Source organism: Sorghum bicolor, chromosome 1 (genome assembly GCF_000003195.3).
Source record: "Sorghum bicolor cultivar BTx623 chromosome 1, Sorghum_bicolor_NCBIv3, whole genome shotgun sequence".
Taxonomy (NCBI): Eukaryota; Viridiplantae; Streptophyta; class Magnoliopsida; order Poales; family Poaceae; genus Sorghum; species Sorghum bicolor.
The window spans coordinates 27,561,067-27,576,841 of NC_012870.2; the positions used below are offsets into that span (position 1 = coordinate 27,561,067).

At 41.4% G+C, this 15,775-nt stretch overlaps 1 protein-coding gene across 1 annotated transcript; it reads left to right on the plus strand.

Moving 5' to 3' along the window:
* Positions 5,906–10,926, plus strand: LOC8057789 (ATP-dependent 6-phosphofructokinase 5, chloroplastic). Its single transcript, XM_002464594.2, has 14 exons — positions 5,906–6,312; positions 6,876–7,196; positions 7,326–7,407; positions 7,798–7,871; positions 7,952–8,063; positions 8,177–8,272; positions 8,354–8,455; positions 8,548–8,622; positions 8,774–8,914; positions 9,011–9,127; positions 9,483–9,587; positions 9,754–9,834; positions 9,955–10,083; positions 10,179–10,926. The coding sequence occupies exons 2-14, from the start codon at positions 6,904–6,906 to the stop codon at positions 10,344–10,346; spliced, it is 1,575 nt and encodes a 524-aa protein (XP_002464639.1). The 5' UTR covers positions 5,906–6,312; positions 6,876–6,903; the 3' UTR covers positions 10,347–10,926.

Genomic DNA, 15,775 nt, shown 5'->3' on the forward strand with positions numbered 1-15,775 from the left:
GTGGCAGATCCTCGACGTCGAGAAGCCGAGCTTTCGCCTTGCTGAACTGCTGCCACCTGGAGCAAAGTCTGCACCTCGTCTCGGATGCGTCGAGCTTGGGAGTTCGATGGTTCCGGCATATTTCGCAGTAGCATTGTTGCTGCCACAACGTTCTGGCCTGCTCGAGGGAAACGGCTGACGGGCTGCTCTGGCTCTGCGTCTCCGACGATCTGCCGGTGTACCTCTCGAGCTCATCTGCGGACACTTCCGCCAGGTGGGTAAGGCAGGTCCTGCTCGAGGATCTGCTCAAGCAGGACAAGGCGCTCGCGGTCCTCGTCAAGCTTTGCCTTGAGCTCTCGTAGCTGCGCAATATGCGCGGCTCTGTCTTCTTGCAGAGGGGGGTCGACCTGACCGTCATTTCCAGGCGTCCTAGGGTCTTCCCTTGCTGCAGGGGCTCGCCCGCCTGCAACGGCGTCTTGTGTCTTGTTGGTGGTTTCCACCGCTCCGTCGACATGGAAACACTCCCTAGTAGGGTCGTGGCTGTCGGATTTCGAGCCGGAGTCTGACTCGGCGGCGTAGAAGCATCCGCGTCCTTCCTCCAGCAGCCTCTGCCTGAGGGAGGTGATCGTGTACCGTTCAGGGCCCAGGCGGCGGAGGCCTCGTACCTGCGAGAAGTCTGGTTGCTCGGATGCCCGTGGCCATGCTTCAGGGTCGCGTGGGAGGACCATCGGTCTCTCCACGTACGTCTGGGCGTTTGGGCATATCGCCCTGGCGAGTGACGCAGCGGCATTGTCCAGGCCGAACGGCAAGGCTCCACTTGAGGCGAACAGCCCGTGTGGAAGTAGCCTGGCGGTGGGGGAGAGTGCGCGGGGCGCGTCACCTCCTGTCATCGTGTGGTCCTCGCGGCACTGAGCCGTCGTGCCCGTGGTGCGCGGGGCTATCGGCTCTCGTGCCGTCTCCTGCCTGGCACGGACTGCTGGTCGTGGCGAGGTAGAAGGGCGATGGTGGTGCTGTCCACGCCTCTTCTTGGGCGGGGAGGCGTGGTGGTGAGGACGTCTCGGGGCCCCCATCCGGGTTGGCGCAACGCGGGCTCCTCCCGATCCTTTGATCGAGAGCAAGATCATGTCATAGCCGGAGCCAGTAGACACGAACTCGAGACTCCCAAACCAAATCACCGTGGAGCGCGGAATCGGTGAAGAAAGAGTGGCCATCTGGAAAAGAATGAGAAATCGATGAAAAACACGCAGGACCCCTACCTGGCGCGTCAACTGTCGGTGTTTTTCCTCACGGGGGGGTCACACCGACGAGTGAATTTGTATGCGTGCTCCCTTTCCCAGATAGTGATGCAAAAAGACACACAAAGATTTATCCTGGTTCGGGCAAGAGAAGGCCCTACATCCAGCGGGGGGAGAGAGTTTGTATTATTCTGCACCTAAGTGCTTGTACAGGGGTGAATACAAGCATGCTATGGAGTAAGGTGGAAGTTCTACTGCGTATGGGTGTAGTGTTGCGTGATGTCTTGCCCCCTGTGTTCGCTCCCGGGCCTCCCCTTTTATAGTTCCAAGGAGAAGCCCAGGGTACAAGTATAGGTGTCAAAGTAGGGGTCGATAGAGGCATGGCGCGTGGACCTACTCGAGGCCTCCGTACTGGCGTGGTCTCGAGCCGTCTCGTCCTGGTAGCTTGATGATGATTAGGCGTGCCCCGGTATCCTGCTCTGTGCGCCGTCTTGGACTGGTTCGCCGGTTGCACGCCTGTACGGTATAGAGGCGGACACGTCGGAGTGGTCGCAGAGTTGTCAGTCGACGCCCAACCCTTCCCCAAGAAGGAAACATGTCTGGTCGAGGGTCGGACGCCTTGTAAAGCCCTGGTATCCAGAGCGCTGACCTTGAATGTCTCGAGGAGGTCCTGATTAGACGTTCCATCCCTACTTCCCGTGCCCTGACACGCTCTGGGTTGTTTGGTGGGGAAGGCTGCAAAAAGAATGACGGGACGGGTGCCTGTTCCCCATCACGCTTCCCGCGACTGGCGTGTTAGGTGAGAACGTGACAGGCGCATTAAATGCCCTGGTTCCCGTGCGCGCGTCAGGCGGCGGGCGGCGTCCTTGCGCTCGACGCCTCCTGGTTCGCTCGAGCCTGTTTCCGTATTCGACGGTAGCTGGCGCTCGAGCCCTGCTCGATTCGCCCGACGCCTTTTCCGTCTTCGAGGCTGCGGTCGTCGATGACTATACGTATGACTGACTAGAGCGTCGAGTTGAGGGCCTCGACCTACGTACGGGTAATCTCATTATGTGCATTAGTTAGGATACCCCTTACTGATACCCTCGACAATATATTTATTTAAATAGCCCTAACTGCTTTTAGTGATAAACGATGTTTCTGCCGACAACGAAACATCTATAATGACTTTGTCAATCTTAAACATCTAATTTTAAAAATGCTTACAGAGGTAGAGTTTGTATGTACGTTCATAGGGGATGACCGTGCATGTGTTATAAGTGTCTATGTTGTACTGTATAATCATATGATTAGGTAGATGATAGAAGCCGTGTGATTAGATAAAAAGTTATTTTGAAGAAACGGTGCCTTGAAAATATAATTTTTATGTATAGTGTCTATATAATTTGATAAGTATAGAAACTACCACATAGTTTTTGGTTGAGACTGTTCATAGAGATTAATTGATCTATCCCCGGGTGAAAATCATTTTTCCCCATTAGTTGTTTTGCTTTTCTTTTAAATATTTTTATTCTTGCATATATGGAAGGAAATATAAACTAATATCAAGGTGAAAAACATCTCCCCTACACCTAATTTTAATTATTTTAACAATGTGTACTGGATTTACACCTAACTTCAATTAAATTTACAACTTCTTTTGCAAAAAGTGAAGGGGAACTATATTAAAATTTGGCATAGTGCGTCCCCAAATTACATATGAAAAAAATCTAAAATAGATAAGCTACAATAGTCTATCTAAATTTTTCTATGTAGCTGATGCTCTAGATAAACATAGCCTTATTGAACACCGAAGTCAGAGTGCATTTCTTATACTGGATCCACTGATCAACTCCCAAACATTAGACATGTTGTAAGATCCAATGACAAGATCCAACGTTCTAGAATAGAGAGATAGGTCCCCTCTCCTTTCTACCTCCGGAGAGAAAATTTTGTACCAGAGAGGAAGAAGGAGAGAGGCCCTAGACGGAGGTATGGCGATGGTGAGAAAAAGAGCAGCAAAGACATTTTCTAGACCTAGGGATGGCTCGTATAGGCCCCTAGGCGGGTGTTAGTTTGATGTTATAGCGATGTTTTTGGTGTGATTGTTATATAGAATTAATGTAATCTAGTGTTCTAAATAGTGGATCATAGTTTTTAGCGGAGGAGGTATGCTTAGTTGATATAGTACAATATATCATGCTAATTCTTACAATTTTTTAACTTGGATGTATAACATCTGCTAGTAGAAGTCGAATATACAATAAAGTTTTTCGATCAAATATGACATGAGCTTTAGCTATCTTCTGATGCATTCTATTTGTTCCAAAATAAGCACATTCTGATATCAACATTTTGTACATCTATCTAAATACATATATTATAGATAAATTCTTTAACGATGTTTTATAGTATATTTGTTTGTTCTAATGTTATGGCGGTGCCTAGAAGAAATAATTCATAAAACTAATATAAATAATAGGACAAAAAACAAATCAACTGATGAAACAAACACAAATTCTCATCAAACACAAATTCACTACCTCACAAAGATTGACCATTTCTCACTCGACAAACCCACACAATGCTATTAAAATTGATCAACATATTATAATTTGCAAACAATAGACATAAGCTGTGAAAGAACTAAGGACCAGATCCACAGTTATTAACCTTTCTAGCTTCATTCACCATGGGATGAAATTCATTGTTCACCGGTGCTGCTTCTCTCTTGATGCTACTAACAACCACAAAAAAGAGTGGCATAAAGGGGATAACAAGTTTTGTGAAGCTCAAGAGAATTAAAGGCTCACTACGGGAGATAGAGGCTTTGCCGAGTGTCGAAAACACTCGGCAAAGGTCCAAATACACTCGGCAAAGAAAAAAAATAAAAAAAGCCGAAAAAATAGAAAAAAAAATTGTTTTTTGAAAGGGCTGCCCAACAGCTAGCATCCGCTGGCACACCCTCCACATTTTTTTCAGCTTTTTTCCTACAAAATCAACAAATATGCCGCGAGCAGGATTCGAACCTGCGACCGTACAAAATCAACAAATATGCCACGAGCAGGATTCGAACCTGCGATCGTGAGCTCGAGGAGCTCCCTCCTTCACCACTGCACCAGACCATCAGTTGTGATTACATTACGTTTTGGTTCCTCATGTATCATACTAAATCATATGTAAATTGATTATTTGAGCCTCTAAACGATTTCAAATCAAAAAGTTGTCAACTACAAAGTTTCATAACTTTTTAAGATCTATAATTTTCATTTAGGAAGTTTCTCCATCTGAGGTCGTTTACAAAATTTCAATTTCAAATTTTAGAAATTTAAACGTAGTTTTTGCATGACAACATGATTTCAAATCAAAAAGTTATCAACTACAAAGTTTCATAACTTTTCGAGACCTACAAAGTTTATCTAGGAAGTTTTTTCATCCGATGTAATTTCAGAAAATCAAAATTAAAAATTTTCAAATAAAGACGCAGTTTTAAATGATAAGATAAACTCAAATGAAAAAATTTGTCAACTATAAAATTTCATAACTTGTCAAAATCTATAAAGTTTATTTTGGTTGTTTGATCATTTGCTCATCTGACACGGTAATTCTAATATTTTTCACAAATCTTATATCTCTCTCTTGTAGTTCTAGAAACTATAAGAGCTCAAGATAAAATTTGTGAACAAATTTATTTTCACTTTACCAAATGAAGAAATGGCCAAAATAAAGATTATAGATCTTGAGAAGTTATACAACTTTGTAGTTCAAAACTTTTTGATTTGAATTTGTTTAGGGCTTCAAATTTTGATTTGAAATTTTCTTTGCCGAGTGTTTCTTTTTTTGCACTCGGCAAAGAGGGTCTTTGCCGAGTGTAAAAAAAACACTCGGCAAAGAGGGTTCTTTGCCGAGTGTTAAAAAAAACACTCGGCAAAGAGGGTCTTTGCCGAGTGTTTTTTTTTTGACACTCGACAAAGAACCCTCTTTGCCGAGTGTTTTTTTTTGCCGAGCGTTTTTGCTTTAGCGCTCGGCAAAGAAGCTCTTTGCCGAGTATTTTCTTTGCCGAGTGACCTCTAGACACTCGGCAAAGAGGCGGATTCCGGTAGTGTGCGCTGGAACAAAATCTTAAATGCAAAGGCCAAAGACAGCGTCATGTTCTGTAACTGGGATCATTGTGTTTTAGAGACAGGTTTACAAATTTTGAATCCAGGTCTACTTTTACTATGACTATGGGTAAGAGCCTACAGTTACGGTACATGTTATTGTTGTTAGTAGAATAATGTTATAAAACAATTAATTTCTCTCTTAAACATTTACTAACATGCAACATTGGCCAGAAAAATTTGGTGAGTCTATGATTGATAAGCTCTAGTATATTTCTGATAATCGAATAATCTCAATGGTACCATAAAGGTGATAATGTAGTAATCTTTTATCAAGAAGATAATGATGTTTTAGCTATACCCAATGTCTATTAGAATTTAGCAAAGCAACTATGCAAGATATTCTCTTTTTTTATATGCTGCATAAGACAATATAATTTATTATTAAAAATATTAGGTAGTTAACAGTTATAATATATTTTACATTATATAATTTATTTAATTATATTTATTTGGTATTGTGAATATTAATAATTTCATATGTTTGATGAAATTTCGGTCCAACCGACGACCACATGAATCGGACTGAAGAAAAAGAGTGGCCGAAAAGGACCCCCCGTGCTTGGCGGAAACACGAGCCTCATGGCACGGCAGTCAGCGCTCCGACTTTTTCCTCTTTCCTCCCACCAGGCCACCACCCCGTCAAATTTCGGCAACAATTTCTCCTCAGCAACCCGTCGATCCCTCCTCCTCGTTGTTCTTGACGCTTGGCGGAAGAAAGAAAAAAACAAGTCAGCATTTTATCCCTCGTTGTTTCAGGAACAAACAAAATTTACAGGTTTCCCAAGAAACCAGGACGGAGACATCGAGGAGGCGGCGTCTCCGCCGCCGCGTCCTCCCTCCCCTAGAGCCGTATAACAACAAGCCCCTTCGGCCCCGTCTCATCTGTCCATCGATCACCTCGTGCGTGTGCCGCAGCCAGGCATCTCCGGCGAATCTCGTTTTAGGTGCGGAGAGAGGTGAGTTTGCTGATCAGAGGTGATATCTTACCCCTTCTGTCCGGTTCGATTTGCTGACGCGGCCGGCAGGTTTGGTCGTTTCTTGGTGCGATTGCTGTGATTGCTTTGTGAGCTTGCGGCAGGCAACGACACTGATTCTAGAATTTTGTTCTATTGGTTGGTTGTTCAGTGGGAAGGGGATAGATTCTTTTTTTTTCCTCGCCTTTCCACCCGGCAAAAGAGAAGTTGCATTGGTCTGTCGTATTATGATTTTTTTCCCACTTCGGTATAGTAGTCCAGTACGCAGATGGAAAATCATACATCTTTACTCGTTGGAACTCCAATATTGTTGGAGCATACTGTGCATGTATCATCCGCCTTTTCAACAACACGATTAGCTCACTTTGTTCCATGTATTGTAGGAATATACTCGTGTCTTCTCTTCTTTCTACTATTTTTTTCTGATTTTTTTTCTAATTTATGTACATGAACTCGAGGGTGCTCTTCGGGGAGCTTTATTAATAATTATGCTTTTACCATAATCTCGACCTGATACTGATAGCAAGCTGGAACCTGCCCCACAGGATATTAGCGTGCTGAGCAATCTAAACAATGGCACTAGCGCCCATGGACTACGCTGGTTCTATTAGTTCAGGCCAGAAGTACCTGGGCCGTTTCGGAGTACCCACCAGCAGTAGATTGCGATGGGTGGGATATGACACGAAATCAAGGACATATCAGTTGGTTGCTAGAGCCATATCCGTGGATCAACCGCAACTAGACTTCTCGAATCCAGATTGGAAGAAGCAGTTTCAAGAGGATTTCAATAAGCGCTTCAGCTTGCCACACTTGAGAGATGTAATTGATGTGGAACCGAGGCCAACTACATTTTCTCTCAAGAGCAGGTGACATATTTCCCTCCTTTCCTTTATGTATGATTAGTCTCATAGTAATCCTAGTTTGTACCATTTGTGACCAAAATGTCTTTTAGGATCTGTTTGATGTGTGTGATATTGTTACTCTGTCTACAACAGGACCCCCCTTGAGAATGTGAATGGTACCATGCAAGAATCATGGAACGGCTATGTGAATGATGATGACAGAGCACTTTTGAAGGTATGCGTTTAGCATTGAGTTATATATTTACTGAGGCATGTTTGTGTCCACAATAAATTACTTTCTAGATTGAGTTATATATAGCACAACATTCTTTATATATAATTGTTTCACCTGGGAGATAAATATACAGTGAATATATATTTATGTCTTGAACTTTTAAGTGTCTTCGTCTTTACGTAAAACACACACAAATAAACAATGATTTTCTTGCCATGTAGGATCAATCTTGCTATGCTTGTGATACTGCTTAATGTGAACTGCTTCTGAAAAGAAAATGGGACTTTTCTGTTTCTAGGAAATAGTCAAGTATGCAAGCTCACTTGTTTAGTCAGGTAAACAACAGTAGATGGATTAGAAGTTACCCTTACAAACTTATTGCTTCTTCAGGTTATTAAGTTTGCCTCACCAACTTCTGCTGGAGCTGACTGCATTGACCCTGATTGTAGCTGGGTTGAGCAATGGTGGTGCCACTACATGAATTCAAATTTTCTAGTGTAGAAATTATTTTTATTTCCCTAACGTAACTTATTATCATTTCCAGGGTGCACCGTGCTGGTCCACGCAAACAAATATATTTTGAGCCTCAATATGTGAAGGCTGGGATTGTATCGTGTGGTGGGCTCTGCCCTGGTCTCAATGATGTCATTCGGCAGGTAGGTTAGAACTGGTGTGGATCTTGTATTGTTTAGAATCAAAATTTCTTAAAATTGCATTGTAGAGAACAACATTCTAAGCTTTGAATTTGATCAATTTTTCTCTCTTGTAGATTGTGCTTACACTTGAAAAATATGGGGTGAAAAACATTGTTGGGATACAGCATGGGTTCCGTGGATTTTTTGAGGATCACTTATCAGAAGTGCCAGTAAGATTCTTTTCTACTTCATTTTAATCTGGAAACGTTGATAGACCTGTTGAAGGGAACTTACTCTTTTCTTTCATTCAGCTTTCTAGGCATGTAGTCCAAAATATCAATCTTGCTGGTGGTAGCTTCTTAGGAGTCTCCCGCGGTGGTGCAAACATTTCAGACATTGTTGACAGTATTCAGGCAAGTATATACCCTTCAGTTACATTGCAAAATGTCTACAATTATTACTAACTGAAAGACTCATCAACTTAATTTTGACATGCCACATTCAGGCTAGGAGGCTTGATATGCTCTTTGTACTTGGTGGAAATGGAACACATGCTGGAGCTAATGCTATACATGATGAGGTATATTGAATCCAATGTTCTTTGTAATGAATAGGTAGCTTATCTGAGTTCCTCTCATATAGTATTAAAAAATTGTTGTTCTGGATAAATATAGCATGTGAGAATGGCTCATACTTCCATGACTACTTATGCCGCAACATTCTTAATGCAGTGCCGCAAGAGAAAACTGCAGGTATCGATTGTATGTGTCCCCAAAACTATTGACAATGACATACTACTGATGGACAAGACCTTTGGATTTGATACTGCAGTGGAAGCTGCACAAAGAGCTATCAACTCTGCATACATTGAGGTGATTCCTTCAGCAACATCTTGGTCTATCAAGCACATATAAATCTTATGAAATGTATGCACAGAGTGTCTGTGGTTAACATTTTATTGCACTTAGGCACATTCTGCATTTCATGGCATTGGATTGGTCAAGCTGATGGGAAGAAGCAGCGGCTTCATCACAATGCAGGCCTCCCTGTCAAGTGGCCAAGTAGATATCTGTCTGATACCTGAGGTATGAAGAGCACGTTTGGTTCAGTCTAACTAGGCCCTGTTTTGATCTCAAGGCTAAAAATTAGCCCATCTTGTGATAATTGGCTAAATATGGGCTAATGGGTTCTAACCACCAATTAGCCCATGTTTAGCCCTCTTATTTGGCATCCAAAAATAAGAGCTAACTGTTAGCTCCTTGGATCCAAACAGGACCCAAGAAGTTAGGCTGATTAAACACTGGCAAAGAAAACTGTGACTGCCTAAGCTTAGCTGTGGCAACCTTAGGCTGCAATCCAAACATGCCCGAACTCTTCTATTGTTTATGCATCCCCATGTACTACACTGGTTAATCCAAATCATTGGTAACCAAAATGAAGGTACCATTCACTCTTGATGGACCAAACGGAGTTCTTCGACATCTCGAGCACTTGATAGAGACCAAGGGATTTGCTCTGGTTTGTGTTGCTGAAGGAGCAGGACAGGTTAGATCCTGTTGCATTAAAAGATAATCTACCTCTAGCACCAGTTTTGGTGTCTTTTATGTTGTTACTGTGGTTGCTCGTGTATAATATGAGAAATCCAGTTTAAGTAATTCTCTTTTCTGGTTATACAAATTGTTCAAGAAGTAATGTTCTGATGCATTTTCAGGAATATTTTCAAAAGTCAAATGCAACTGACGCATCAGGGAACATGGTTCTTAGTGACATTGGTGTCCACCTTCAGCAGAAGGTTAGTCCAGTTTAGTCTTCAGCCACTGTAATGGGCATGAAGCACTTGGTGGAATGGATTTACCTGTGTTGGATTTACGGTTGATGAACCTTATTTAACTTTAGTCACGCCTTGCCACAGATCAAGTCCCATTTCAAGGATATAGGAGTCCATTCTGATATCAAGTATATTGATCCCACGTACATGCTCCGCGCTGTGCGGGCCAATGCATCTGATGCCATCCTGTGCACCGTGCTTGGTCAGAATGCTGTAAGATATCATTTCTCCTTGCTGCCTCTCCGCCTTATGACAAAATCCTGCATTTTCGTTCCTAACCATTTTGTCGTTCTGTGTAAATCCTGCAGGTTCACGGCGCCTTTGCGGGTTTTAGCGGCATCACAACCGGGGTGTGCAACACACACAATGTTTACTTGCCGATACCAGAAGTCATCAAATCCACGAGGTTTGTCGATCCAAACAGTCGGATGTGGCACCGGTGCCTGACCTCAACTGGGCAGCCAGACTTCCATTGATCAATTATTAACGAAGCTTGTAGTAGAGCATCTGATTTTAAAAGTGGTGTATAGTAATAGTATAGCAAAAGGGATTTAGTTACTTCGTCAGCATGGCAAAATAATCGTCGGATGGATTTTTCATACTCCATCTGAAAAAAGAGAAACATCTTTGTGACCTTGAGACGCAAGATGGATACAATAGGCATCTTGCTACGCTAACCAGTTATTCATCTGCTGATCTGCAAGGGAACGGTGTCCAGTTCCCTGTTTTATTTAGTGCATGATAGCAGAACTGGACTCATCGGAGGAGCACTGCCCGCATTTTGTTTCGAGCACCAAATCATTGTCTCCTGAAATCAACTGCAGATACAGCGTCTGTATTCCAGTTCACGTATCGCTTCAAGAGCAAGACGCTGGTTGCTGCGCAGGTTTTATTTGTCTGTAGTATTTAGCCACTAACGATTCTCCTGTACCCCTTGTAAATGGAACTATAGACGTGTTTGCGATGTGCATCTTGTGTATCCTAATCTTTGCACCTGTGGTTTGTACTTGATACAGTGAATGAGATTGGATCAGTCAATCTGCAGTTTTTGCGATCAGCTCCCGGACTGGAGCACGTATTTCAGGCCCATTCATCCTCTTCGGTGACTTCTGCACGAGTGTCAAACAGAGATAACGGTCCTTGAACTTGTCCCCGTCATGTCACTAGATTCCCAAACACTTAGAACACATTTCTGGGCCATCAAACTTATCTTTGGCCCTGTTTAGTTCCCTTGTTAAATTTTAGCTAGGTAAATTTTAGTCACTTGAGTAGCTAAAGTTCCAAACACATTGACTAAAAGGAGCTAAAATAGTTTAGTTCTATTAGTCACCAAAATAATTTTAGCTAGCTAAAAACCAAACAGGCCCTTTGTATATCATCTAGATCCCAAACTGTCAAAATGTTATTTTAGATCTCTAGACTTATCTCAGTGTATGGTTTAGGTACCTGAGCCTGCTACGTCGTATCATTTAATACCGGGGAGCAAATTGTTGTGGCATGTGGCATCATTTAGGTATAGATTCGTCTCATGAATTAGTCAGAACATATGCAATTAGTTTTGTAATTAGTTTATATTTTATATTTTTAATTAACATCAAAATATCCAATGTGATAGGGACTAAAGCTTGTTAGAGTGATCTCCTACCGATTAGGTCCAAAGGCCTAATCAGGTCTTGACTCGCGCCCTGATCGGGGGCGACCAACCCATCTATGGCTAGAGGGCTCCTGTCACACTATGCTATATAAAGAGGTGGGGGCCAGTAGACTCTCAATACGAGGTTCACAGTGAGCCGCCATTCTCCACCGACAAACCCTAAACCTGATCTCGAGTAGGGGCGCAGCCAACAATGGTATCAGTTGCCTACCTAGCATGTAGATCTGAGTTATGGGGAAAGAATAGATTACAGAAAAGAAAAGAAACCAGTTTTTGATCTGGACAACAAACCCTAACCCTAACCCTAAGAGAAAACACAGAGGCGTTGGGAGTTTGGGGAGCACCTATCGGGGTTTTCCCCTTACCGCCAGCACCACCATCGTTGAAGGGGTAGATTGGGCAGCGTCGTCACTTTGTGCGTCTATGCGCGTGCACTGGAAAAGGGCGCTGTTGACCCAAATTTTTATGATTAGGGACTACTTGTGGGGTCGCTCCACGGAAGGAGAGGTGGCTGGTTTGTTGGATCGACTAAATAGAGGTTTGAATTTTTGTCTGATGGCGGCTCTGGGAGGAAGACCTAGCTTTTAGGACCAGCAAACGAGGAGTGACAGAGTAGTAAACACATCAATGTGTCTTTTCCGGTCGGATTCGGTTGATTAATAATTTTGGAATAAAATCAATTTTATCCCAAAATTGGGGGGCAAGTGTTGACCCCAAATTTTTATGAGTAGGGACTGCTTGTGGGGTCGCTCCACGGAAGGAGAGGTGACTGGTTTGTTGGATCGACTAAACAGAGGATTAAACAGTGATAGTCGATTGAGGTGTGTCAGATCATGACAAGTAAAGGAAGAGAACATGTCAGACTTCATTACAGGGAAAGGGAAAGTTTGGAGTCCTAGTTACCTTTTTATTTCTAGGAGTCATATTTTGTTAAGACTTATGTTTAGGTTTTTGGGTTATAAATATCAAAGGCCCGATTATTGTACGGCTCCGGCCACAAACCTTAAGAGTAGGACTAAAAGTAGATCTCGACAAGACCTTCGGTTGATTTCGACCTTCGGTTTGCTTGTAAGTATTGTTACGATTCATATCTAGTTGTCATGACTGCGTCAGTTGATCTCGTGCCAAACTTGATTTGAGCTATTTATCAGTTTATATCATATTTGTAAGGTTGTATTGCTTCAATCTCTTACAAGTAATTGATCTAAGCTATTTATCGGCTCTACTAGATTGGCAACTTGGTAGATTCATTAAGTTACCAATATTGTTCGTATTTAATCTTTTATTTGTTGCAAAAAAATTCTGCCCAATCGAAATCTGACAAATTAGATTAAGCTTCAACTCTATTAATTGTCAAACTATCTTAACAAACTCTAATAAACATTGATCATTATCAAAGTAATCAACCAAGCCTACATCAACTAATTTGTCGATCTCGATTGTTACATGTTGTGCGTTCAAGATATCTACTTGATTAAAATTAATCTGGAAATAGAATAAAATTTGGCTTAATATCACTTGTTTGTCGGCTGTATTTTCAAACCCCACTGTCAAGTTCATTAAGTTAAACTTAACTAGATCCAAATTTGATTATGATAAAATAGATAGATCTTATTCGTGCCTTATGGACCCTGTATTGGCTAAATAGCTGATCCAGTTGGATTCGATTAAAATATTGAACAAACTAGTAATATGTGTTGAATTTATTGAGATCCACTGGCATTTAGACCAGGTGGATATAAATTTAATGCATTTATAAAATAACTTATTAAGACTGCAGGTCTTCAGACCCGTCTTAGTAGGTTATCGTTTATTTAATAGATTAAAAAATAAACACATGTAAGCTATTTTTTCTCATATACACATGGTATCAACTAATTAGTCCATCTAGTCACTTTCACCCATAGTATAATTATACAATTCGCTTTGAAGAGCATTTAAATGAGTTAAGTCATGATACAAAATTATGATGGATTAACGAATAATAAATATCATAATTATTTTATCATCATCGAAGCAATGTTAGGAGTTGACTTTTTAGTCCATTTCCTCTGATCAACGGCTATTTTAAGCCATATATTTTGGAACTATCTGGCAGCAACCAGCAGCTTCTATAATTTAATATTTGCTTTTCTCCTTTTCAATTACAGATCAAATTGACTAGCACACTGTAGATTGTTGACGATGGATAAGTACTCTTTTTAACCGTCAACATAGCATGAGAAAGGACTAAAATCAGAATACCATCTAGCTATAGGGATTATCACTAATAGAATTCTACAAGTTTTGGTCATTGTCTATTTCTGCAGGGCTTATCAGAATAAGAGCAAAAGGAGATCCACATGTCAGAATTACATAGAGAGAATACCGTGAACTTCAACTCAGAAATACTAGAAAGCCACGCCCTACAAGCTGGGACCCACCTACCATAGGGAAGGGGCGGGCGCCCGAGGGCTACAACCAATCAGCTTCAACCTCGCGGATCCTGCCTTCACCGCCTTTGAGGAGTAATCTTGATCGTATGTTTAAGTCGGTTTGATGCGAGGGCTGTGGTGCTTCTTAGGGGGTTATAAATACGACCACGACCCCCTGGAGAAGAGGAATTCATTATTCTCTGAGGAATTCAAATAGAGAATTAAGAGAAGTCTAGAGCCATCATCTCAATTAGATCTCTATAGTTCTTTAGCATAGCCACATAGGAATAGATCTAGAAGGAGTCAAGCCTAGCTTTGAGTCTAGATCTATCTTCGTTCTTGGTAATTTTTTATTCTTTTTTGTGATATTCATATTAGTTCTTGCTACTATAAATATGACTTTGATCTATTTGATTATATTAGAATTGACTTTATTCTATTTGCTTATGTTCTCAATTATATTGTTATTAGTCTACTTTGATTATATGCTTAGCATAGTTAGATTAGAATTATGTTTATGCATAGGATCATATAGCGCTTACTCATTAGACCGATGGGTAAGTGGTAGATATTGTGTAGGCGAGGTGCCTAGACCGTATTTATCTACGATTACCCCTTATAGTCCGGATCGTGAGGTAGATCGCGGGAGTGACAGTCCTGTTGAGTCCTTTTAGTCCTCCCAATTATAAGGCTTGTAGAGCACCATTATTACAGGAAAGTGATTGCTATGTTCATGATCTTTCTTAGTAATATCACTATGCATAGATATAACCTTTTCTTACGATGATGCTAGGTGTAATTACACTAATCAATGTATGCTTTGACAATATAGTTAGAGTACTTAGGATTTATTCTTGTAGATCGTCCTAGTCCTTGCTAGTGTTATAGACTTAGAGTAATCTATTGAGATGATTATCATATTTATATGTGGCTATATGCTCTCATTTATCTTATGTCACTTATTATTCATATTTATATTATTTATTTATCTTATATGACACTTACCCTACATGAGAGATAGATAAAGATATAGTTAAGATCTCCATGCAGTGCTCATTGCTCATTATCCATTGCAAGTCCCTTCCTAGTGGTAAAAAATATAAATAACGATACTTGGATTACTCTCGGTTAAAATGCTACATCGGTATTATCTGTGCACTTGCGGATCTTTTATTATTTATTTCTAGAAAAACATATAGATTTAATAGCAACACTTCTACATCATGCTGGGGTTGATAACCTAGCTTAAGTGATATAAAGTAATTTTGATGCCGTTGCTAGGGATAGGTTTAAAAGTCTATTTATAGTAATTGTGTTAAGAAGTGTCAACAAGCATTTTTGGCACCGTTGCCAGGAAAGGTGAAAGGATTAAAGGATAATGAGCATCACTGCATCGACTTATGGATTGAGCACCATCCACCCTTCTCACTCATGCAGACTTACCCTTGTCTTCTTGTCTATTTTATATACCATATGCAGGGTAATGTATAAGCAGGTTTGATCTCCAAGATAATTCTATTGATAATCCAGAGACATTGATCAGGAAGATGAAGGCCAAGTTGAGAAGGAATCAATCAACATCATCATTATCTCAACTTACCAATCCTCCTGAGACAGAAGATCAACCTGTTATTTGAAGTTTGACACCAAAGCTTGACATCATGGCCGACAAGTCACTTCGTGAATTCTCAGCTCCCACTACGACCAACATCTGTACTGGACCAGCTGTGGACATTAATGGGTCATTTGAGCTCAAGCCTGCGCTGATCAACATGGTACAAGCAAGCCAGTTCTTTGGGAAGGCCCATGAAGATGCTAGTGCTCATCTCCAATACTT

Bases quoted from the DNA above. Each gene is read 5' to 3' on its own strand.
- LOC8057789 (XM_002464594.2), top strand. From the start codon at position 6,904: ATGGCACTAGCGCCCATGGACTACGCTGGTTCTATTAGTTCAGGCCAG. The intron at 9,128-9,482 runs GTATGAAGAGCA...ACCAAAATGAAG, and splicing joins ATATCTGTCTGATACCTGAG to GTACCATTCACTCTTGATGG. The intron at 9,588-9,753 runs GTTAGATCCTGT...ATGCATTTTCAG, and splicing joins TTGCTGAAGGAGCAGGACAG to GAATATTTTCAAAAGTCAAA.